The 26,851-nt window shown below is 40.0% G+C and overlaps 1 protein-coding gene across 1 annotated transcript in view; it reads right to left on the reverse strand.

The window, feature by feature from the left end:
- Positions 1–1,857: 1,857 nt before the first annotated feature.
- LOC139714824 (target of rapamycin complex 2 subunit MAPKAP1-like) overlaps positions 1,858–26,851 on the reverse strand; it is a gene marked incomplete at its 3' end in the record, with an annotated part of 29,877 nt that continues 4,883 nt past the window's right edge. The window contains exons 3-4 of the mRNA XM_071626481.1: positions 7,665–7,838; positions 1,858–2,000 (exon numbers count right to left, since the gene is read on the reverse strand). Of these exons, the coding sequence (XP_071482582.1) occupies positions 1,858–2,000; positions 7,665–7,838 (317 nt within the window). The remainder of the gene's footprint in view (positions 2,001–7,664; positions 7,839–26,851) is intronic.

Below are 26,851 nucleotides of genomic sequence, written 5' to 3' on the forward strand. Positions count from 1 at the left end.
CAACTTCTTGTGTGGTTTTGTGATGCATGCTCACATTACATTCACTAAAACTCATCTAATGCAGAATGGCTTTAAGCAAGCCATTAAGTGCCTCCAAACCTTGAAGATATTTCAGGTCATGGACTTCTGGCCCAGTTTGCCATCTGAGCCGTGAATAACCCATCATCCTACATTCTATTTTTCTTTCTTCTGCTCGAAATTGGGTTTACAGAGCATTCCCCCCTGTTACCCTCTCACTCTCTCTGTGCATGCTTGGAAGCATGAATTAATTAGACACACTCAAAAATAGTAGGTTACTCATTACAGTGCGGATGATCTTAGCCTTGAGTTGAAATTGATACTAACTTCCTGACTTGTGTGACAACTAATCAACAACTCATGTCGCATCGCTGCCCAGGATGCACCCACAGAAACTACATTTGCTGACTGCTGCTTGGGGGGGGGGGGGGAGGTGAGGGAGAGGGTGAGGGAGGATGAGGAAGGGAATAACCTCCTATGTCATTAGCCCTACCCTCCTTAGAAACCACATGAATGTGATTCCAATTCACAATGAAAATCCATGAAGTCGAGAGACTCCAGCAAGAATAATGGCATACTGGGTGCTGAGAATCTGATAAACCTTTTTAACCCGTTCCTTCCGCAATTCTCTGAGTGCCTCAAATGCCTCCAAACGAGATTCTTTTTGCCTGTCAACAGAGAACGGACAGGTTGGTAATCCACCTGTGCGAAAGCAGTCAAGCAGTACATGTATTCCCTTTCCACGGTCAACTACTGAGCCATCAAACAATGAAAACATCGATTGGGCGCGAGGTATGAATAGACTGTGCGCTGATGGGCTCACAAACTTTTTTGTTCTACACAAAACCACACATCTGAATGGGATGACTGGGCTCAGCGAACACAAAAATCTACTGAACTCAGCTTTAATAGATCACTATGTACAGTACATGTTCATACAAGTTTCATAGCAGAACAAGCATAAACTGAATCAGAAAAATGGTAAATGATACTGTGATATACGCATTTTTCCAACAGAAAGAAAACATATGGAGATAGAATAAACTCTTTTCTTTTTATCAAACCCATTTTTCTTGGCATTATAACACAAAGAAACATGAATTTAGGCCACGAAAGCAGGCACTCTTGTCTTCATCTTGGGAACCTGGCATACCAGGTTCCCGTATATCAGTTTCTCCCACGGGAACCTGGTATACCAGGTTCCCATAAGGAACGGGTTAAGTGAAATTGTGTTGAATCTCAGCAGAATATACAGATGACCAGACTTGAAGCAAAAAGCAAGACAAGAACCCAAAAACAAAAGGCCCAGAATGTTGCAATTTCAATCTTTGGCTTATCACAAATCTCTGGGGCTAATAAAAGACCAATCTCTTTTCACTGGAACTAAAAAGGTTGGTTGATATCACATTTCATACTTTCACAACGAAAAAAAAATCAGATCCCACAGTTGCACATACAGCTTCTAGCAATCAGCAAGAAGAGGAAAAAAAAAATTGCTACAGGCACACAAATGTGAGGATGATTATGTGGCCAAGTAAAGTTATCAAAAAGTTCCTGTGATGAAGAGCCCACTGAAACACACTTGAGCCATCTAATCGTCTGAAGGTTTTGACAGTTCCTTTCCTTTTACTCATCATGAATGCCATCAGCAGACTTAGTTTGGTAGCAATCAAGAGACTTGGAGAAGACTTATATGTGCTGTATCAATTGAAACAAATCTGTTAGACCCTCCTAGGGGTACACAAAACTAGATGAATTTGTATCATGCCAACTTGAGTGCAATGTGGTCATCCTGGTTAGAACACCCTCACGCATTACTGCCTCGACTGTCATCCCTACCTTGCCGTCAAACTTGGCATAGTCCGCGAAGGGATTGCTGGCCTGGTCTGGGAAGCGCTCGAGCTGAACGGACAGGGAGGACTTGGAGATCTTGGGCTTGGGTTTGACTTCCTTCTTCCCAAATAAGTCGTCCAGTTCCTCATCTGCAAGACAGAATGGCAGTGGAGGTAGATGGGAGGTAGGTATGTAGGGGGTGGATAGGAAATGACAGATTGAAATGTGGAGAGGTGGATTGGTAACAGTAGATCAGAATGAGGAGGGTGGATTGGAGACAAGAGATCAGAATGAGGAGAGGTGGGTGGAGACAGGAGATTGATATGGATAAAGGTGGATTGGAAAAGGGAGATCAAAACGAGGAATGGTTAATGCAGACATGTGTGATAAAGAATTGAGAAGAGGTGGATTGGAGACAAAAGATTGAAATGGGGGAAATGTGAATTAGAAACAGGAGATCAGAATCAGGAAGGTGGATTGCAGATGGAAGATCAGAATGAGGAGGGTAGATTGGAGACAGGAGATTGAAATAAGGAAAGGTGGGTTGGAGGAGGATTACAATGAGGAAGGGTGGATTACCGACAGACAATTAGAATGAGGAAAGGTGGGTGGAGACAGGAGATAGAATTGTGAAGAGGTGGATTGGAGATGAGAGATCAGAACGAGGGGTGGATTGAAGATGGGAGAATGGAATGAAGACAGGTGGGTTGGATATGAGAGATCAGAGCAAGGAGGGGTGGATTGGAGATGGGAGATTGGAATGAGGCGAGATGGATTAGAGATGGAAGATTAAAATGAGCAAGGATGGATTGGAAACAGGTGAACAGAATAAGGAGAGGTGGATTGGTGAGAGGAGATAGAAATGAGGAGAGGTGGATTGGAGATGCGAGATCAGAACAAGGAGGGGTGAAATGGAGATGGAAGATTGGAATGAGGTGAGATGGATTAGAGATGGAAGATTAAAATGAGCAAAGGTGGGTTGGAAACAGGTGAATAGAATAAGGAGAGGAGTGTTGGTAAGAGGAAATAGAAATGAAGAGAGGCGAGCAGGAGACAGGAGATCAGAATGAGGAAGGGTGGATTGGAAACAGATGAATAGAATAAGGAGAGGTGGATTGGTGAGAGGAGTTAGAAATGAAGAGAGGAGGACACGAGATCAGAATGAGGAAGGGTAGATTGGAGACAGGATATTGGAATGAGAAGAAGTGGATTACAGGAAGGAGATTAGAATGAGGAGAGGTGGATCGGAGATGCAAGATTTAATAAATATATGAGAAGAAATAAACATGTGCCTGAAATGGTACATTCCTAAATGAAGACAAACTGATCATAACATATTGTCTATTTCCATCCCGTGTTTTGACATGTGACATTTCAACCTTGACCTTTGCCCTGTGACCTCTCAACCTTCAACTTAATTGTGCCAAGCATGATTGGTTCATGTGTTAATGGTCAAAATTACACTTACTGGGCACTTTCAAATAACACCAAGAAATGATTCAATATACAGAAAGGACGATGCATGACATTTTTAAAGTTAAATATCTGTGATATCAATATCAAATATTGATACCTGTAATGTGACAGCATGAACAAAAAAGTCAGACAGTGCAAAGCTTAAGATGACAAATTAAATTTGAATACTGAGATATCAGGAGCTCTCCTGATGTTCATCTTATGTCCTCAAAGCTCAGAACAGTGATACAAATAATATGCATCACACATGCTTCATTTCCTGAGACAATGCAGCAGTAGTTTAGCATATGAAGAGTTAACTGTACTTTTCTTCTGATTTTACAAGCTCAACAAAATAGAAGACAGCCTTAAAATTAAAAAGGAAACTTCTATCACTACCCTTGCAGATAGCACACTCCCAGCCCCTCCGTCAAAGTAAATATATAACCTATAAAATTTTAAGTCTCCTAATTGGGTCTGACACCAAGACTAACCACTTGCCCCAGTCAATAGATTATGGCAAGCCACACATGCACATAATTACTGCTAATGAAATGCCTCGTTCATGATTCATCTCTCGACCCGCTTCTCATACATCCATCTCAAGGGGGGGAAGCCTTTCTTTGTCCCCCTACGTCAGAACTGTTTGCCCGTCTCTCTGCGAGACGGCTCCCCGAGCCTCCGCACGAGAGGAGGGGGGTAATTAACGTCAGCTTCGTCACAAGAGTTTGGGAAAAGAAAACTACTCCACCACTTCGCCATCCTAATCACCCACAGGGTTTTCACAATGAAGCTTCCTCCCCAATGCAGCAACAGAAAGAAAAAAAAAATTGAGAAAGTGGATAAAAAAACAGAAGAAAAGAAAGTCAGTTTCTACTTTGGGAGTCAAGCCCAATGGAGGGTGACATGCTGTGTGGAAATTTGCCAAAGTGCTCAATTACAAAAATATGAACCGTGACTAGGGTGGAAACCAGCACAAGACAAAACATTTAGCTTTCGAATGACAGGCCAATTACGTCATTAATTTTAACTTTCGTGACCACTTTCCGTGACACGAGATAAACATTTGTGGTATCTGCCATGGTTAGGAGAAGGGTAAGGGAGAGACGGGGAAGGTGGGTGGGGTTGTGAGACAACATCAGACGTTATCTGGGAAGAATGATGTGGAGGATCTGGAGCATCAACCCTCACTGAGGCAACCCCCCCCCCCCCCATGCTTTACTCCGTTCTTGGGCCGTGATTGATTGCGGAGAAATGTCTTGCCTCTTCTTCCCCTCCACGCCGCTACAACTAGCCCCGGGTCAATCCTCACCGATGGCAAGGCATGCTGGGACAAAAAACATCGCCGTGCCAACGGAGACAAGAGTCGCCAGCGATCTGCATTCACGGGATGGCGGCCGGTTACATCGCGCAAGTCCCTGGAAGCCGCGCCATTTATCAGCTCAATAATTGATTATCAAAAGACAGCCAAGATGATACTGTGGCTGAAGGGGTATTCACTAACCTTGATTAAATTCTCAATAAGCACAATTTTTGGTCATGAAGAGAATGAAATCTCTATCATCTTGGGCTAGACAGACCTTTTACCATGATAATCCTTTTTGCTATACTTTAAAGAACAAAGTATGTCTGAGCACATTAAATTCATTAACTACATTCTTAATTCCCACTGCCATTCCACCACATTCATGATTCATAACAATATCTCCAGTCCATCTGCTTACATCTGCCATGAAGATAGCAAACTGCATGCTTAACTTTTTTGAAGGATTAGCCGGACAAGATACAATGTAGGTCTCCATTGAAATAAGCCATCACTTACAATGCAAGGTTGCCTGGCACTTGGGCTTTAGAGGGCGCTTTTCACAAGTTTCACAGAATATCAGAAGCTAGTGCCCAGACAATTCTGGAGCCTCGGGAGAGATTTTTCCCACAAACACGCCATAGTCATCACTCAATGTGCTTTTGGCCTTACATGCATCTCGCAATTCATGCAATAACACACAGTCCCATGGCAACGAAACCACAATCACGTTTTGATGCATACTGGTGGGCTCAACTTTAATTGTATGCAACATTGTCTCATTGTCAGCAATGTAAAAAAAAAGAAAGAAGACATCATTATGAACTAGTCGTTAGAAGCTGACTGCTGCTTTGACCACTGTTCATGCATCCATAACCTGTCTGGCTCAGACATGACATTTCTGTTCACTTTCAACCCAAAGAGTGATCTGTATTAAACCACCAAAAATTCTTATCACTTTCAGTACACCTGTAAACACTTCTGTGTATTTATGTGATACATCATAACAAATTCTAAAGCAGAATGTCAGAATTAGCATGGCAACAAAAGCAATAGAGTCCATAAGTTTTAAGCAATTTTTTTTCTCTGAATTCCGCATACATGTATATGATCTGTAAATCAAAGCTGACCATGCTTCATTACATGCAAAGTTTTCCACGCTGGTAGGTCGCATTTTACATTCCTCAATGTAACTACAACAGAAGATAACGTGTTAGATGCGTTTTACCTTTTTCCATTGATGACACATAACATTTATAGATTCTGCACATAAAAATCATGAAAAAAGTACATACTACTGTATTACCAGAAATTCTTGAGTGCATGCAACTTTTGTGAAGAGCCACGATTCTGGAAAGGTTCACACCGTTAAATTGGCCATCAGCTCCAGTTCACTAAAGTTTCATGCTGCGAATGTTTCTGGTTTTACAGTATCTTGACTTCGATTACAAACATGTTTTACATTGGCACAACAGCAGGTTTAGACAATTACTAAAACCAAACCAACATTCAAAGACAACAAAAAATAGGAATCTGATGATCAGAAAGGTCAGAGGGCGTATGCCCTACGTGTTCCTTGCGTGAACCTGCCTCTTTCGTTACAAGTGGTGTATCCAAAAGGTTTGTTCTAAACCCTCTATCAACTCCCTTCCAAAGTCGGGGCTGCTACCCATTAATTCCTGCAAATAGCAACAGGCAACCACTGTCTGAAGCGTCATTAGTTCAGTACTGAATTTTGGCAAGCTGCTTCTGCTAGTAGTAAGAGCGTGAAATCCTCCTCTAAAACTGTCCCTACGAAGCTCTCAGTCTCGATAAAATCATGCCAGAAGACTGGGATTGAACTCCTTGGAAAGTTGGGCAAACCAAGCAGACGAAGAATATCGTTGGCTGCATTTGCTCCCTAACAAGTTCGTCAAACACGGCACGGACACTCTGACCTTTCCCCCAAGTGTACCCATGGAGCGATATCAGCACATTCAAGCTTAAATGAGTAGTGTCATTGGTGGGCACTGTTAACGCAGAGCACCTTACTTAATGACCAATTGTTTGGTTTTACATTATTCCCCCCATTAGAACGTCGGGCAACTGCTATTCAACGCATTTTAAATGATGAGCGGAGTAGACCGTATTAATCGTGACCTAATTTTATTTGATAAAAATGTTAGCAAGTGAATTCATGAGAAGAGACGGGAACCCCCCCCCCCCCCCCAAAAAAAAAAAAAAAAAAAAAAAAACGAACAGGGATTGTGCCATCTCTCCAGAGAGTAAGAAGGTTTGCGGAAAAGAACAGACACTGCCACATCGAAAATGTCCCCTTTGGTCAGGCTGTAGTCCCACCCCCTTCCTTCCTTGATGGTATTCTTTGAATCATAAAGAGGCCAGCAACTGCTACAAAACAATAAATAAATAAAAGACAGACTTTTCTTCCTGCCTTCTATTATGCTATTCCTCCAGAAGGGCGTACTTCTCATCAGCTGCAATCATTTATCTGAGCCCTGCCGTCTGCCATACAAATGTAATAGTTTAATCCTGATTCAACACACCCTCGTAAGTTAGTCTTGTACTCTCTTCAAATTTTTCAGTGAATAAGGTAAGTGTCACTGACACAAAGAACCTCAAAAGAGAAGACAAAGAAAACCAAATTGCCGCAGTCTGTGAAGAAGATGAATAGGACGACCCTGGTGATGTCATACCTTAAAGTTACACTCCTAACCAGGTCTCTTTTCATATAAATCCATATACAGATCTCTGCAAAGTGTCACAAGGTCAATTTTTTTCCCCAAGCAGTAAAGAGCTTTATGAGAGATAAACTAATTTGCATTAACAACGAATGTGAAGAAAGTGCTCAAACATAGCCACATTGTAGTCATGTTGTAGACCAACAACCACAGCATGACTACAAGCACTGACAATGTAACACTGTGCACTACATTTGACATAAAAGCACACATTCCTTTTAATAAATATTAATATTCATTCTTTACATGAGCACTGGTCCATTACAGTAACAAAACAACAATTTCTGGTAGAAAATCTTCGGTTTGGGGGGCATTACCTGGAAAATCAGAAGCGCCCTCTTTCCACTGGATCCTGCGACACTGGGTCTGCGTCATGCGGTCTTGCCTCAGCTTTTCCAGTCGTACCGCGGTGTTGGACCGGTGCCGAAAGCTGTAGTCAAAGCTGGACTCAATTTCATACGATTCCCCATAGATGTCCACATCATCATAACCTGCAGTATCATCAACGTGAAAAACAAAAGATAATAAGTCAAGACAAAAATCGACAGAAATTAACTTTAGTTGACATAAATGAACAGGGCAAATATAACTGATTAAACATTATTATTTTGGATTGCTCCTTACAATATTTGCACTCACTGATAATACATGAACATGCGGTTTGGTTCTACAAACAATACTCACGGCTAAATGGCAGTTATCTTGCTACACTGTAGGTGGGCATTATGTGATCAAGTCCACTGTTTGAAATAAAGTCAATACGCATTTTTAAACATGCATTTGACAAGTGTTTTATCAAACCATTCATGCAACATATTTCAAAACAGACCATAAATGTTTCAAATATGTTTGATCTGTGCAAACAATGGTAATTAAAGAGAATGTTCACAATTTGTAAACTGTTGCCAATGATGTACCTGATGTACCAAAGGTTTTTATACACATTTCATCTGAAATATGTTTAGGGCTGCCCACTGTACAACCCGTAGGTACATTGTAGATCTCAATCCCAAACAATTGCATCATGAACTGTCAGGTTACAGAGTAGCCAAAATGAATTGTTTTATCTATTTTTGGTGGCAAAATGCTCCCAATTTGAGTCTACTGTAAAGCAAGGAATTTTTGCGGCATGAAATTTTTGCAAATTGGAGCTGATGTCCTTTTTTGCGGCATGAAATTTTTGTGAAATGCCACTGACAATCAATGCATATACATATGTAGTGTAGACAAGAACTTTCTTAAAGGACAAGTTCACCTTCATAGACATGTGGGTTGAGTGAATGCAGCAATATTAGTAGAGCACATCATTGAGAGTTTGAGGAAAATCGGACAATCCGTTAAAAAGTTATGAATTTTTGAAGTTTCTGCTCACTAAAGGCTGGATGAGAAGACTACTATAGCTTGTGATGTCACATGAGTACAACGATATAAAGAAAGAATAAAGAAAATTCAACATATTTTCACTTTTCTCGCATAACAAAAGAACACCTGACTTCTCTCTTTCAGAAGGCAGGGGGAATAATATTACCCTTAACATATGTCAGTAGCAAGTCGAAGAAATGTGCACTTTATTCAAAAAGTAAAGTTTTGTGAAATTCTCTTTTTATTTTCTTTATATGGTTGTACGCATATGACATCATACACTGTAGTAGTCTTCTCATCCAGCAGTGACTATGCAGATACTTTAAAAATTCATAACTTTTGAATGAATTGTCCGATTTTCCCCAAACTTTCACTGATGTGTTCTACTAATATTGTTGCATTCACTCAATCCACATGTATATAAAGGTGGACTTGTCCTTTAAGTTATCAAATTTTGACACTTGCGAAATTCGCAAAATGAAAATCCATGCGCACATTTCCGGTTTTACAGTAATTTACTTCTTGAGTTTGTCTGGTATCTGACATCGCAGCAAGCAAAACCATAGCAGCATTTGCAGGGTTTCTCCACATGTGACAATTTTTTACTATGTTTCTTAACCAACTGCAGAATGTTCAGACACTGAATTGAGTCTTCTTGCTGAACGTTGACAGAAAAACAACATCTAAACACGCTTTGTTGCAACAGCTTTGGTCACACACTTCATAACTTGTCAATCAAACAAGGCAGCACCACTGCAAAGCTTCACACGCTAGAGTACGTATCAATATGAATGTAACACACCAAAGTTGAAAGAAATATTGAGCAGATGGCGTACAGTCACTCAAAACTAAGAAAACCAAATAGAAACACACCACGAACCCACACGGTCTCCCAAAGTGTTTGGGAGGAGCACGATTCAAGCTTACTTTCTGACTTACCACCAAAAAAAAAACACAAAAAAAAACAAACAAAGAAAATCATTAGACTGGCAGACAACATGTTTCTTATTTATGCTTCACTAATAAGCTCTTCACCGATCTGAAAGGGCAGGCTTGTCAGCCCTGCCACTACATCAAATGCTTTGCTTACAAGTTGGTCTTTATTGAGCGGGGGGCCTGTCAAAGTAACAACATTGCAAGCCCCTCAAGTGTGTGGCACATGAATGTTGGCAGAGCTCTCCTAGCTTTCAAATGGCTCATGTAACCAGTATTTGATGGCACACAGTCCAAACAGACACGGGGTCTGTCTTCCGGAAAAACAGGCGGTGGCTCCCTGCACCAAACCTTCACGCGATCAACCACAAATTCTATTTGGGTGTGGCCGCACATATGATATAAAAACTTCCTTTTTTTTAACATAAAAGTTACCCAAAAAGTAGGCTGATGAGAAACTAATATACTGAGTGAACACAGAGTGAAATCAGAAATCCTCTTCAGTAACAGTGCCCTATATAGAACAGGTAGCAAAAATCCTGCAATTTCATTGGTCGAGAGCTGCATGTTGATTTTAACTGGCCGTACGCTGCTGCACTGAGGACAGCCACTGTAAACATGTTATCGTACACTTGTAGAAAGAGTTTGAACACTATTAAAGCAAGCGTTCGTGCACTCTGTAGCAAACCAAACAAACCGTGTATCCAGTAATTACTGGATGCATGGTTGAAAGTACTGGATGCATGGTTTTCATCTATGGCAGGCTGAAAGAAAATGCATCAAGTACATTTGCCATCAGGTAACATGATCAAAAAATGGCTTTCTGGAACAAACAAAAAAAAATGTGTCGCCCATTCTATAAAACAGATGATGCACACTATGTCTTTTCGTGCATCGGTAGGAAAAGTATGCATGTGGTAACTATGGAATTCAGCCTAAAGCTACTTGGTGGAGCCTCATGGGTTAAGAATTCCATAGTTACCTTATGCACACAATCATCATTTGTTGCCATTACATCATTTGTATACTAGCTGACACCTGCTGGCTGCAAGCACACTTCATGAGAGCAGAAAATCATTGTACTACCAGCAAAGAGGGAGCCAAATGATGTTGCCATGGGATTCTTAGATCATGGTGTCAAGACAGATTTTTCTGCCAGCTGTCAGAGCTCAATCATAGGATACGTTTAACTGCATCATCACAAGAAATCTCCAGACAGAGCCATAGCAAACATCTGTAGAAAGTCTCAAGTGCGGGACAGGACATCGGATTTTGCACAGTAAATACCAAATACCACAAACGTCCTTCTGCCAGCCATGAGACAACATGTATAGTTCATCACAAAGAACCGCAGAAGGACTCAAGTTTGGGACAGGAAGCTGGTTTTTGCATAGAAGATACGGCTAACATCCTTCTGCCACCCACGTGATGACGCGTTATTGGTTAATCAGTTCCCTTTACTTGGCAGCCACATCACACCTATGACCCCTTTGCAATGCTCTTGATACAACCCTCCAAAAAACCAACCTGTAAAACCGAGGTTGAGATGTAAACCCACCCCTCCCCCAAGAGCCCGTGTTTACGCTGCTCTTGTAATTTCGGTTTGTTTTGCGGCTGCCGAGTCCCTGCGACATGGGCATTGCTGCCCATCCCATTGTTTGAACTTGGACCTAATTGATCTTGCCCAATTCGTCACCGATCTTCTCAATCTCTTTCTCTCTCTTTCTCCTTCCCCATCTTGCCTCCAATCTTCCACCCTTCATCCTATTCCGTTCCTTTCCCTCCATGCCTCCAATCTTCCACCCTTCATCCTATTCCGTTCCTTTCCCTCCATGCCTCCAATCTTCCACCCTTCATCCTATTCCGTTCCTTTCCCTCCATGCCTCCAATCTTCCACCCTTCATCCTATTCCGTTCCTTTCCCTCCATGCCTCTATCAGTTTACAATCTTTTTCTTTCACTCTCCTTCCATCAATTGTCTTATTGTATTAAAATCAAATTACAACATTATATTAAAGGTTGTACATTTTGCACAAAGTCACAAAATTTTGCATGGTCGAAGGATATCCCCCAACATTGTGTATAAAATCTTATGATGATATATTGCCTCAAAAGTCTTCAAGAAAAAGAAAAAAAATTAACTTACGTCACTTGAGAATACGTTCCCCTATTGTACCCAGAATAATGGTTGAAATTTTTTCTGGGTCTGAAAATGTTTACTAGAAATCTATAGTGATGCTTTCCCCCTCCATCATAAAGAAGCTTCCAGTTTTATCATTCTGAAGAAAGGTTTGAATTACCTACCTCTACAATATACCAGCTTCTGAAAGGAATCTAATTTCAAGGTTGCTACAGGGAAACATGAACTTCAAGGGTAGGAGCTATCTTAAGTAACAGTGCCCGTAATTACGCTCTAGGAATTTGTATCAAATGGGCATGTTACGAAACATTTACGAAACTAACAAGCACTGGCAGATAGAACTTTCTACAGCATGTATATTCATGTTTCTTCCTGATACTCGAGGCACAGCAAGGGATACATGTACACTAGGTAATCAATAAGATTTGCACCATGCATCAAATCCTATCAAATGTCCACAAAGTAATGTTATAGGCAGTTATCTCAGAGCTCCTGTGGGCCAAATATTTATCTCAGTGCAGTTCTGTACACGTATCTCTGCATCACATCAATACAGTCAAACCTACGTACGTGGCCACCTGTCTTAGTGGCTACCTGCAGTATGCAGCCACTAAATATAATTCTCCTAACCTCCTCGCCCCCCCCCCCCCCCCCGAAAAAAGTAAATTTAAAGTCACTGTCTAAAACGGCCACTTTTTTTTTGTCTCCCTTGGATGGCTGGTATAGACAGGTTTGACTGTGTAAATGGGCCTTTTGCAACTGACAATTCTGCCTCTGACCAATCTTGTCTTTACAGTGCGAACAGGGTCTCAGTTTCTACATGCAATCCTCATTGTGTTAAGTCTGTCCCCCTATTTGTCTATCACATTCTGGCATTCTCATTTAGTACTCTTTTACTCTGCCTCTCCTGCCTAAACTCTTATATCTTTGACTTGTGTGCATGTCTCTCTCTCTCTTGCTGTCATTCACTGTACCTATTTTTAATTTTGTCTCTCTCTCTGTTTCTTCCCCTCTCTCTCTCAATCTCCATATATTTCTCTCTCCCTCTATCTCTCACTTTCTCTCCATCTTCATCTCTCCCATCTTAATCTTCATATATTTCTCTTTCTCTATCTCTCTCTCCCCAATCTCAATCTCCATATATTTCTCTCTCCCTCTATCTCTCACTTTCTCTCCATCTATGTCTCTTCTCCTATCTTAACCTTCATATATTTCTCTTTCTCTATCTCTCACTCCCTCTCTTCCCAATCTCAATCTCCATATATTTCTCTCCCCCTCTATCTCTCACTTTCTCTCCATCTTCATCTCTCCCATCTTAATCTTCATATATTTCTCTTTCTCTATCTCTCTCTCCCCAATCTCAATCTCCATATATTTCTCTCTCCCTCTATCTCTCACTTTCTCTCCATCTATGTCTCTTCTCCTATCTTAACCTTCATATATTTCTCTTTCTCTATCTCTCACTCCCTCTCTTTCCAATCTCAATCTCCATATATTTCTCTCTCCCTTCTATCTATCTCTATCTATATTTCTCTTATCCCGATCTCCATCTACTTCTCTCTCCTTTTACATTATGTGTATCTCTCATTTTGTATCTCTCTCTCTATCTCTCTCTCTCCTTCTAATTCTCTCTCCATTTGTCTGTCTCTCTATCTATATATCTCCCTCTTCCTATCTCTCTCTCTCCTTCCCTTGCTCTCTGATTCTTTCTCTCAGTCTCTTCTGTTCCTGATACCATCTTTCTCCCTCCCACCCCATCCTCTTAATTGTACTTTGTCTTTATTTGTATGCTTCTGTTTGGCCGGAGGGGAAGTTTCTTCAAAAAGGCAGTAATTTCTGTGCTGAGTCATTAGTCACACTTCAATTATAAATCAGAATTGAGGGGGGCAAAGAGAGACACCCCTTCTCTTCCTCGAACCCTTCCTTCCCGAATCTCCCCAACTCCTGTCATTCTATGTTTCTTGCTCACTGGAGCATTTTCTTGCTACAAATTGTATAAATAAATAAATGACTCAGGTTTATTGGTCTTTATTCAGACTGACACTCCAGATCTTAACCTTTGGCATTATAGGCCCTATCTTATTTTTTATCTAAAAAATACATACAGATAGAACACAGCAGAATGATAACCCTTGCAATTGCAATTGCAATTGCAATTGTGTATTACAAAGCATAAAACATATATGCCTTATCAACAAGCACAGACGCAAGGAAACATACACTCTTGCTAAGTCATTTCACGACATAACTGCTATTGGTGTACTTTTCATTTTAAATACTTCTCCACCAGATACGGACAACTTAGGATGGATGTCACGGGTATGTTTGTCTACTCTGATGTCTTTCCATCCTCTGACACTATATGTTTGAGCAGTAGCTATAAAGGACCGTCAACAGACCATCAGCAAACTGGTTCCAGACTAGAAATAAGAACCATTTTCCTCATGACATACTCCCTTTTAATACGCTTATAGAACTATTACTAATACAATGTCTCCATTGACATTATACATTGGTACAAAATATGATTATCACAAACTAAAATTGCAACCTCTGTCCTCCTAAGATTTGTAAAGTTGGCATGATGCTACATCTATGTGAATGATACATCACATCTCTGTTGATTTCATGTAATTTAAAAAAAAAAAGGAATTCAGTGAACATTTGAATACATTTCTATTGTAGATCATACGTGAGACAATAGCAGCATCACATTTGTCAATTTGAATGAATGGAAGCATCTGATGTCACTGTTTGGGAAAACATGGGGAAATCTGTCAAATTGTTCCAGAAACAGTCACGGTGTGTCTACTACACATCTGCAACATGCTCCTCAAGTTTTTATTGTCGAGTCTAGCAGAGTACCTACATGTACGTCCTCGGACAAGATGTTTTTACCCACCAAGTCCCTCTCGACTCAGGTGTATAAATGGGTACCTAGGGTATAATGATAAGGGCAGGGTCCCCTGGAAGAACAGTGCTAGCAATGGAGAAGTTTCCCAGAGTAATTGACCAAATAAGATTGTATTCTGTTTGCCAATAAGCACAGACGATGGGGAAACAATCTCGCCATGAAGAGGGGCTCAAGTAATCCTACTTAATCCTGCTAATCCCTGCTGCACTACCAGGAATCCTTGCAGTGGCCTGACACATGATTTTTAACCCCAGGGGGCTTGTCTGACTTCCATTCTGGCCAGCTCAACAGAAAGCCACCAAAACAACTTTGACAAGTTAAGGCAAAGAGGACACACGCATGGTAAGGGTTAAACTCGCAACTCGATATCCAACCGAAAAAAAAAAAAAATATTGTTGACCTATGATTTTACTCTTTTGAGATAATCATTTAACGGTAAAGGAGCATATCTGCAGTTAACAGGAGCAGAGGAATCAAGTTTTCCCTTCTTTCTCTGTCATAAGTTCATATCTACCTTTGATGACAGCAAGCAACACATAGCATCAAGTATTGGTATTAAATTTCACCCTAGCTATTTGAGATCGTATTATTTGCACTTTACAACTTACTGTGCTTTGTTTGCGGACTGGTAGGCAAATTGGAGTGCCTTCCTGCACCAGATTGGCTCAGATGTCTGGGATACTGATTGTCAATGAACAATAATGCCCTATTCCCTATTGTGTCACCATGGTGTTCCTGTTGGACTGTGGCCACATTGTTACACCCAAGTGGGCTTGCTAATTTTGCAACTACTATACATGTCAAGCTTGAAAGGATTACTCAATGCTGATGAAAAAGCTTGGCAAGTTATATTGCATGTTGTAAATCCCTGGGAGCATAAAGAGTTAATGAGCAAGTCTGCTTTGTTCTGCATCATTGCCGTATATGAAAGTGCATTATACACACTATTATGGTTACAATGAACCTATTATACATGACATAGTGATACACTTTCAGCATGTAAACAAGAGACCATGTTTTTGCCTTTGTTACTGTTGTAGTCTGGTCCCTGTAAAGTATGGTAAGAGTATACATTGCACTTAGACAAACAAATAATAGTGAATAGATAATGTCAGCACAAACTCTATGACACCAAACATCTTGATGCATTCCTCTTTTTTTCTTTAAAACTACTAATTTCCCCCTTCTCATCACTCACACCCACACACACACACATATAAACACACACATATACATACATATTTACAAATATTAAGAATTAAGAATTTATAATTCAAAAGAATATGAACTCTTTGTCAGTTGTTTGAATTAAAAACAAACTCAAGCCTTTAAAGAAGTCTAAAACTATTCATAAGTGTTTCTCTTTCCCCTTAGTATCCTTTCTAAAGAAAATTCTGCATGACTAAATCATCAATACAAATTCAGCTGCACACAGGAAGATTAACCTTCACCTTTAGAGTCATTCTGATACTGCAGTATCAATGTAGCGGGTGATGAGATGGCAATGCAAACGCTGGCACTTCAAAACCCATTACCAACGTTGCGCCGCAAGAATCCGCCGGTGAAAGGTGACACATGCCTTGATGCAGTAAATGTTTATTGTACCCTCTGTCCACTTAGCCATGCAATTATTCCAAACAGCGCAATCCCCTCCCACCTCGCAAGACGTTTTGATTTACAGCCCCCATTACCCCGCGCCGATGTGCCACCGTCACACACAGTCATTGCTACTCTTAAGGACAAGAACGTGTCCTGCATTTTTCTCCCCCCTGCGCGACTGGTAGGGGGGAGGAGGAGGAGGTGGGAGATGGGGAGAAGGGCGGAAGAGGCATTGTGTACCGGTATCAAGAAAACAAGTGGCTATGCACCGACTCCCGTTTCATCAACGACCAAGAACCAAAGGAAGAGTAAACTCTATGACAACACAAGATGGAGGGGAAATTGGCTAGATAATGAGAGAGAATCGACAAAATAATTTGTTGTTTCTTCCAATCGGATTTGATTTGAACCCTCTTACACCAGCAGACACCAGAGACTAATATCCATTTTTCACTGTCATCCCCCGGAGAGGCCCGAGTCAGTGGTATTATAGAGACTACTGGATGCATTTTGGTCTTCTTATCTTTTTTTTTTTCCAATTTGTGTAGAGCAAGTGACTGTTTGCAATTATTTCATTTCTTTTCTTGCAGCAGTCCTGTGAGCTTGTTTTTGTTGATGCTTAAGAAATAAAGAGAGAGAAAGGGAGAGACAGAGAGAGAAGAAAGAGAGGAAGAGAGAGAGAGAGAGGAGAGATGGAGAGGAAAAGCAATTGTGAGTAGATATCAAGGACAACAGTGACTATATGGGACCCCCATTTTACGAAGGTACCAAACTCAGGGCACAGAATCCCACCAACACAAGATAGGAGTAATCTGGGGTAAGCAGCAAGACAATTTGTGTCTTTTTTTTTTCAAATTAGATGTGATCTGAACTCTCTATAAAAAATACTTAGACACAATATACCACTCGCTGTTTTCATTGTCGTGCACTAAAACAGGCTGTCAATGCTGGTAAATTGCGGTTACTGGGTACGTGTTGGTCTTTTCATTGTGCACATGTGGCTCCATTTTGAAGTTCGTTCATTCATTCATTCATTCATTCATTCATTCATGTATTCCTACATGCGTATGCCAGGTTGACACCATGTGGGCTCTTAACTAGTCCACCTGGGAGCATCATAGGGGATTGCAGAAATACATGTATTCCCTTGTTTTCTGGTGAGATAGCGGGAGAGAGATAGAAAAAAAGAGAGAGAAAGAGAGTATGTGTGTGTGTGTGTGTGTGTGTGTTTAAGTGTAGGACAGACCATTTTAACAGAATTGTACCATGTTCTTTGTGAGAAGTCAAGCGGGATCTATAACCTTTTGCAGTGTGCTTTCTTTGCCAAATTTCTATGTCTGGCATAGACCAATAAAGATGAATGAATGTTGGAGTGCTTTCTTCGCTGATAGGCACAAATGTCTGGTTACTAATTGTCAGGTTCAAAGGGGTATAGTGCAAAGTGCCAGTCATAAACAAACAAACAAATGTGGTATAGATATACAGGAAGTCCCCAAGGTTGGGGATCTCTAACTCTTCCTATGAGAAGGGATGACACTTATTTCTCATTCCGTCACTCTTGGTTCTCGACCACAAAATTCAACCACTTAAAAAATTGTCTTTATTACATGTCCAAATTCACAAAGTATGTGGCATATAATGTAATTGTAACATATAAATGTAGTTCATCTCTGGGGGTTACAAAAGCTTGTATCTTACATTTTGGTGAAAATCACTTTTTTTTTTTTTTTAATTGATCATCAGATAATCAGTCAAGTGATGTCCTATCCGAATGCCAGCTGTCTTACCACCAACACGAAGCCAACATGGCATGTCAAAGCACAGGAGATCCCATCTAGTGCTTTGGCTGCCATGATTTTTTACTCTCCTGAACGGTTGACATTTTTTTGAGATAAGACGTTTCATTGCCCCAGCAGCAATACATAAGTATCTCTTTAAACTGTAACCATTTCAAAGAATAGCAAAAAAAAGCTGCTGAAAACTGCTTATCTAATAAAGGCGAGCCAATGGAGTAAAATGGAGTCAGAGCTCAGGCCCCTTTTGACTCCATTTCAAAGAATGTCAGTGTTTGATTCTCTGACTTTAAAATGACCTTTAACTTGCATAAATAACACTTGAAAATGTCTGCATGATGTCTTAGAACTGCTCTAAAGCTTCTCATCTTTAACATAGTTGTCTGAGTACACATACAGTGATGGCTGGTATTGCTTGACCTGTGCAAATCACTCCACATCAAACCCAGTATGTGGGCATTACCCTATCTAACCGTATACCCATGCGCAATATCGTACCAATTGTGACCCTGCATCACAAAACCAACATAGAGAGAACAGACATGAAATTGTTAGTTACAGCAAGAGCAGATTCAGAAATATGATTCAACAGAATGGACTTTTCTAACCCATCTAAATACTGTAATGGAAAGAAAGTTGTACAAGTACACCCTCTACAGAAGTGTTCCCAGAGAAAAGAGACTTAAAACGTTATGGTCTAGTCAAGTGCTTAATCTCACCAAGTTGTGCTCTTCACAATGAACGGGACAAAAGACAGGATGTAAAACACCATAGCTATACCATTTCGATGGGGTTATGGGATTACCGGTAAGCTGGATTTTTGCACACTTATTAAGTACTTTCGATTCATAACTTAAACAAACTTTCAATGCAATGGCATTATGCTTTCAACAGTTTTATCAGAACTGAAAGCAAAGAGTGTGGTGAGGGTTTTTAAGAAATAAAAAAGAACCTCTTCCACATACCTGACCATACAGCCTAGAAAAAAAAAAAAAAGGAAAGCTGAAGAAAAACCTTAAAAAGGACAACTTTCAATTCATTTCATTACCCTAAAATGTACCTTCAGTTAAATAATGGAAAAGGAATTGCTCTGTCAGAAAGTATGAAAAAGTAAAACTGACTAGGGTGACCAAATTCACCTGCAATGTAAAGTAGAGTCTACACATAAAATTGGGTAGTGGGACTTTTTGTTGGGTTTTGCAATGCACAGTCACAACTGATATCCACAGTAACAGGTTCACATACCCTATGATGCCTAGAGACAAATACATAAGTAAGCAAACAAAGATGACACTGCAGCCTCATAGCTTAGGCAAATGTATCACTGGAGCAAACCTTAAGTCATTTGTTGTTACCAAATAATCCTCTTGATATTTCATATCAGGTAATAATGTCTTTAACCCAACAAATGCCAGGATATAGGTAGCACAAGTTTAAATACATTTTCATTACACCATTCAAATGGGCAACATGTGCAATGTGACACTTGATGGTGAACACAGTTTTTCTTCTTACAATGTATGCTATTAAACATGTCACGTGTTCACCTCTCATTCTCTGTCTGTCACACACACACACAAACACACACACACACACAAACACACACACACACACACACACACACAAACACACACACACACACACACACACACAAACACACACACACTACACATAAAAAATCATGAAGAAGGAGAGTAAAGTTGTAAGGCCCAATTTAATCATGATGAAGATAATTCAAAACACTCGGACTGAAGTGTTCAATGCCACCCTATTGTGTAGTCCCACAAACTATGTCCAAGTGCCCATTTAACAAATATTTAGACTGTACAATGTACTTGTACAGTGTACACCCATGTGATTTCTTTCCACAGGACTGCAATCATAGTGCATGATCATTTTTCAGGCATCAATTTGGGGACAATGGTAGTGTTTCAGCGGAACACATATCCCCATAGAGCAGGTTATGGTTCTGATGCCATGGTGAAAATACATTGTAATGCGTAAAAGTTTGAATTTCACTGCACCGAAGTGGTGATCCTCCAAAAAAAGGGGTTTACAATCACAACTCCTTTTTTACAGTACTAATATTGAATAATACACTTTCAACAACTTTTCCTACAACTCCAACAACAGTGACTGACACAGCTACTTGCAGTGCTCCTCCTTATTTTATCCATTTTGACAGCTCTGTTATTACTTTCCCTTGTTTCTTGACTCATGCTCGGGAATATGGCATCGTCATTATAACTGCCAAGTGCTATATTGCAACTACGACTTTAGTTCTAATACTACTGATAGTGATGTTGCTACAACAGATTGTGTTGATTACCATGGACAAGTTTACCACTACATGTAAAACTTAAAACACTACCAACTCAACTGTCATTACTATGATACTGCTATTAGTATTACCTTACCAAAGAAGATGATCTGTGCATTCCACTCACTCCTAATACAACATTCTGTCTTTGCAAATCGTGTTTACGGATGTGGCAACGCTGGAATTCATGTTGTCACACATAAATCACCAATCAGTGCTGTTGACTGCAGACCAACAGACGCACAATGAATAATATTGGTGCCATGCTCTGCACTATGCGGTTTTTAATGTTGGTAAATTTGGTCTGTGAAATAAGAATGATTATGCAAAACAAGATACATGAAGCAGTATTTGTTCTGAACAAAGAAAAAAAAGAGAGAAAGACAGCAAGAGAGAGAGGGAGAGGAAAGAACTGTGTTGAGAAGAAAGCAGGGGGTTAAGGGAAGCTGTGGAGTTGAGAATTGCTCCGTGTATCTACATGATCAAGTGCTGGAGACATCGCGATCAATTTGACCCATTTAACACCCCAAACCGGGAGTGACACGCTGCGTTATCAAATTATCCGGCAGACTCGCGGCGGCCATGCGTGTTTCTAATTCCTGCGCCGAGGAGAAACAAAGCACCGTCAAGCCCAAATTTGTCACAAAATATTACGGCCAATGACGGTTTAATGACGAAGAACTAATCCCCGCCCCTTTCAGCGCGCGGAGACCCCCCGCTTTTCTGGACTCTTGCGCGATTTCCTGCCCCTTTTGCTGGCTCTCACTCCCTAACATCAACGTGTCGTGTCTGGTTTAGTTGCATGATTTTTCTTGGGGGGATGGAAGTGAGTTGCGTTCCACCAAACCACTCACCCTCTCTCTTTCTCTCTCTCTCTATCTTTCTGTTTCCCCGTCTACCCCGCTCTCTCTTTCTTTCTGATCTTCCTTTAATCCCCTTTCTTTTTACCGGTACTCCGGGGGTAGTAGTAGTAAGCAGCACCCGGGCAGGGTTCAATGTCTCGTGTGTGGTAGCAGAGAGCAAGTGGCTAGCGATCAAGGGCCTGGAGGGGACTGTTGTGATTAGCTAATGTCGTGCCTCGTCTGCCAAACTGTGTAACCATCAAAACCGGCTGCCAAGAGGACGTACAAACTGATGCCTTTGTCGCCGGATTTGGGGAAGTTCCTAAGCTTCCATGATTCCATCAAACACACACACACACACACACACACACAAATACACACAAACAAATGAAAGATAATCTTTTGTGACACTGGTCACAAATCGGGGTCAATCCGGGCTTCCATTATCAAAACCTGTCGCTAAGAAGCCTGCCCAAAGCCACGGCGATGACATTAAAGACTTGTTTGACAGCCGCAGAGTGTCAAACGTCAGCATGGACAATGACATTAAGCCAAGTCCCCACCTTCTTGAGGTTTGCCACACACATTACAGTTTGCGCTTGACTGCAGAATTTGCTGTATTTTAAACAATACAGCAATAATGCCAGCCTGACCTACTATATATAACTGGCAAAGTGATAAGCTGTGACTAAGGGGTATGAAGTCATACAGAATGGCTCCTTGATAACTTTTAAAGCATTCATTGAACACTCACTGAACATACATTGAACATTCACTGAATATTCATTGAACATTACTGACTTTAACTGAGCCAGGCACTTATTGAACCTTTCAACAGAAATATATTTACATCATGTCCAAAGGACTGAAAAATATACTGAATAGTGTCCAGTGGGATATTCGCAAGCACATGAGTAACTATATGGTACAAGGACATCCTATATATCCACACTGTGTGCATTAGAACTCACACACAAAATGTTTTTTAAAAAAAGATGATAAATTGGAGAAATTCTGGTATGCTAATTTACTTTGAAAATCATTCTCACCCTTTCACAGATAATACTTATGATAAATCAAATTATGTTAATGAAATATGTACTGAGGAAGTTTACAATAAAATGAAAGAATTCATGCTACACATATATATATTACTCACAGTGTACTTCTGATAAATATTAACATTTCAGTGTTCCTAAAGTCATTCCTCACAAGTTCTAAACAGTCTGAAAACTTTTTTTCAAGAATAGCTTTGACACAAAGTGCTTCATGTATATCTACATTAGATTGTCATTCACAAAATTAAATGAAAAGGAGGGGACATTATGTAACCTCTAGCATTTGACATCTGAACGTTTTCTTCATCTACAGATTTAAATCTTGCAATGATCACCTGCCTAAGGATTAGACAGATTTCTTTATCAAAACATTCGATCTGATGCATTTAGATATATACAATCATTGTAGCCAAGTAATGACCTGATAAAACTACAGCAACACTCAACAAATGATAGCATCACCCAAGTCACAAATGTTCACACAACACACTCAACAGAGAGACGAAGTCTACAACTTTAGTACAACTGAACGTAGTCACTTTCATCCACCTAGAGCTATGAGATTCATATACAGGGTGGCCCAAAAAGAATGGAACGCTTAAGATTTTTAATTTTTGCAATATTTTTCCTAATATGTAATTATTTTGTATACTATTGGAAAGGCCATTCTTTTTCCAAAAGAATGACACCAAGTTCTTTAATTTTGGTTAATCCATCATGGTTTTAGGGCCATTTTTGTCAACCCTTGCAATTTTCAAAATGTGATCATTTTGCACCCTCAGAGACACCGAAATCAGCGAGAATTCGGCTTGCCATAGAAGCAGTAACGTTCACAATGTGTAGAATGTGGCTGTCATTGTCTGTTACCATTGTGAATGAGACGACCTGACAACAATAACACTGTCCGCCCCGCATTCCGCACATTGCGAACGCTACTGGTTCTACGGTAAGCCGAATTCTCACTGGTTTCTGTATCTCTGAGGGTGCAAAATGATCACATTTTGAAAATTGCAAGGGTTGACAAAAATAGGCCTAAAATCGTAACGCAATAAGTGAAATTAAAGAGCTTGGTGTTATTCTATTGGAAAAAGAATGGCCTTTCTAATAGTATGCAACATGATGACATATTTGCAACGATATTGCTGAAATTAAAGATCTTAGGCGTTCCGTTCTTTTTGGGCCACCCTGTATATCCAACGATATATATGTAAAAGTACTTTAGTGTTTTCAAGTATTAAAGGCTAATCACAGTCATACATCTGTACTTATTAAAACATTATTAGTCCTATACAGCATAATTACGAAACGTTGCTATTTGTGCCTATGGTCAATGACTGTATTAAAGCAATCTTGATGTTGAGTTGGTAAGCTACTGAATGCTTTCATATCAGCAAGTATTTTCATGGCTAAAATGAAAAGTGGTCAGAGGTGATGTTCAAACGGGAACAGGGCCACAGTATCACCAGTCACACATCCCATCCCAGCGATTCCTGCATTCACAAAATTTTCCTTTACACACGCCCATTCACTTTCTTCAACATCCCGTGTGATACGCCGGAGTCTGCTTTTTCTCGTCCATCACTCCATATCCTCTCTAATAAGCCAACATCCCTCTGGTACCCGGGTTTTGGGGGGAAAAGTCGGATTACGTCGAAGGGTGCTTCAAAACTCGACTCCAAACTCGTTCATTCCCGGCCACTTTGCACGACAGCGTGGAACCGTCCCGCCGATTTAGGGACGAAAGAGGGCATTTCATCACTGGGGGTGTCAGCATCATCTTTATCACTTACATCAGCACGTATCACTCCGCAGATCTTCATCATTGTAAATGGGAGACTTTGACAAAGTGTGAAAGTCCTCGCCAACACAAGACCTTGAATTACCCTCTCTCCCTTTAAAAAAAATAAATAAAAATTGTCTGAAAAAAAGAAAGAAATTTAAAGTGTATCAATACCCTGAAAATCTACTTTGTGGCATGGAAGAGCATTATTCTATTGGGTTTTTTTTCTCAAAATATGAGTGCATGAAGTTGTTTACAAAAAGAAATAATGATAAAAAGAACACTTCAAGTGGCACGAGAAAGTATAAATTCATCTTGAATTTGGACTAGTCAACAGGCACAGTCGTTAGACGTCTATTGCACAGATCAGATATTTTTGTGTGGATGGTTCTTTCTCTCTACATAATCCGCCAAAATAAGTAAAAATGTGCATGATGGCCTGGGCAGCTGCAGCTATGAACCATACCCTCACCTTATTGGCTGAACGCTATTTCGGATGCACGATACATTCCTACAGATCCCTGGTACTGCAACAAGATGCAATATATACATAGACATAGACTACTTACAGTAGCATGTATGCAGCATTCACGTTCACATTTGCATAATCGTATGATAGAATTCTCAGATCTCTACCAAATAGATACTATAAGAATTCAAAGAATAAGAAGAAAAAAAAACTTTTACTATGCAAATCTATGAGAAAAGTATTTTTTGCATCTGAATACCTTCAACTAATCTTTAGTCGTGGGGCTAATACCAGTCCCATAGCAACTTGTGTCATTCATATTCTAGTAGGCATTTAATACAATAAGTGCATGAATATTCATGAGCCATGCAGTCTGAGCACTTTCATCTTCACGTCATTCATGAATACAAAGTAGAAATATACTCTCAAAGCAAAAGCAGCCCCCACAAAAAGTGTTTTTGTGAGTGAAGTCTTGTGCCGAGGTATCTTAAACTAAGGCACTGAAAGCACATTGTATGCTTCTGATCACTTTCATTATTATTCAGAAAATTTAAATGACTTTATTTATATACAAACACAACTTTTTTTTGAAGCTCAATAAGTCCTAGAAAACTGCATTGTGTGGTCTAGTACTATTACATCTTGGTATTATCATTTTTACTATTTTGTTACTGCCTAACAAAGGAAAGCAAAATATCATCATCCATTTGAGCCCATGGTGTACATTTAGCTTGTATTTGTTTGTGTTAGATGCAGAACTTTCTCGTAATCGCTTCATCTACAAATAATTCTTAAATTGGCAACATGTTTTAGAAGATCAAAGATGTAAAGTTCCTGTTTCTCTCCAAATTGGCAAATTTACTGACTTTCTATCGTAAGTTTGTGCAGATTCAATGAATCTAATCAGCTGCATTTAATCTCTCTCCAAAATAAGTGTGATGAGGTGATGCGAGAAGTGAGAATTTAATCACTACTCAAGATTATCAATTTCTTCCAGGACTCAATAGGTCAATACACTACTTCCTCTTCTGCCATACTGCTTGCAGAAAGTCAACTCTGTCCTGTCATAAGCTCAGCCCATCTCTACCAAGAGTATACCCATTAAACAAAAAACAAAAAAAATCAAAAGCATACTTCACATATAAGCGAACATAGTGCAACATGGAGGGAAAAGTATAAAACTCACAGCCTGAAAATGAGAGTAGCTCTATGAGCAGAAAAAAAAATATAATGCTCTTGCACTTTCAAATGAGAAACATCCACCATACTTGAGAACATGATGACATTTTGGGAGCAAGTTTCAACTCTGAATGTCGTACACGTAAATGCACACAGCATGAGTGTTGGCATTTGCTTTAAGACCTACTACACGTCACTAGAAAGATCTATACATAAACAAGGAACAGCAAAAAACTTTGAAAATGATAATGATTGTCTGTGAGGGATACAGTATATGAAAACCACAAATCATTCTGAGCAGTCTGACCACTCTAATGTACTGAAGTTTGTGTGTTTACTAAGTTGGCAAGGCATAGAGCAGTATCAGATTGGGGGGGAAAAAAATTGTTCGTACACAGGTTTAGAAATGTGTAGACATATTTTTGCAAGTCTAAAAGCCAACGTCAACCACATTTCTCCAATACACACTATTCAAATCAAAATTGGCCAGTAGAGGTCTAGACATGTTGGGCCACCATGCTTTACTTGATTCTGCCATTGTAATCTGAACAGTTCACCATATTTTCAAAATAGGGAGGCAGAGCTTAGCTTCTCCAAACTTACAATGTAGTCCTGACATGTTTGGCAATCATGTTCTACTCCATTCTTGGTATGTGTTTGTAACCTGAATGGGTTGTCATGTTTGAGGAGGCATACCTTAGCTTTATAATAAGGGGCTTTCACAATGGGCTTGCATAGACTTGCACAGAAAGTGTGCTGAAATTGGGCTGAGTAGTAAGGTGGAAAATAATGTTGAAGGAAGCGAGCTATTGCATGCATGAAAAAAGGTGAGTGGATAAGTCCTGGATCCAGCAGCAAAATTTTTTTTTTTTTTAATCAGACTGGTGAAGGGTGAGTACTACTGCATAGACATGGTATACAGTAGCATAGTGCTGCATAGACTTGCATATAAATATTGAGCATTTTCTGCATCCTGTGCTCTACACCAACAGTACATGAAAAGTTGATAATGATCTCAAATTTTCACTAAACCAAGCAGCAAGTTCTGTGCTTCATAACAAATTAAAGGGCCTATGTCACTGGCAAAGAAATCAAAGCAACTGCTGCAACACATCA

The sequence above is a fragment of the Diadema antillarum genome, unplaced genomic scaffold, assembly GCF_040938485.1.
Source record: "Diadema antillarum isolate AM-2024a unplaced genomic scaffold, OU_Dant_1.0 seq00002457_RagTag, whole genome shotgun sequence".
Taxonomy (NCBI): Eukaryota; Metazoa; Echinodermata; class Echinoidea; order Diadematoida; family Diadematidae; genus Diadema; species Diadema antillarum.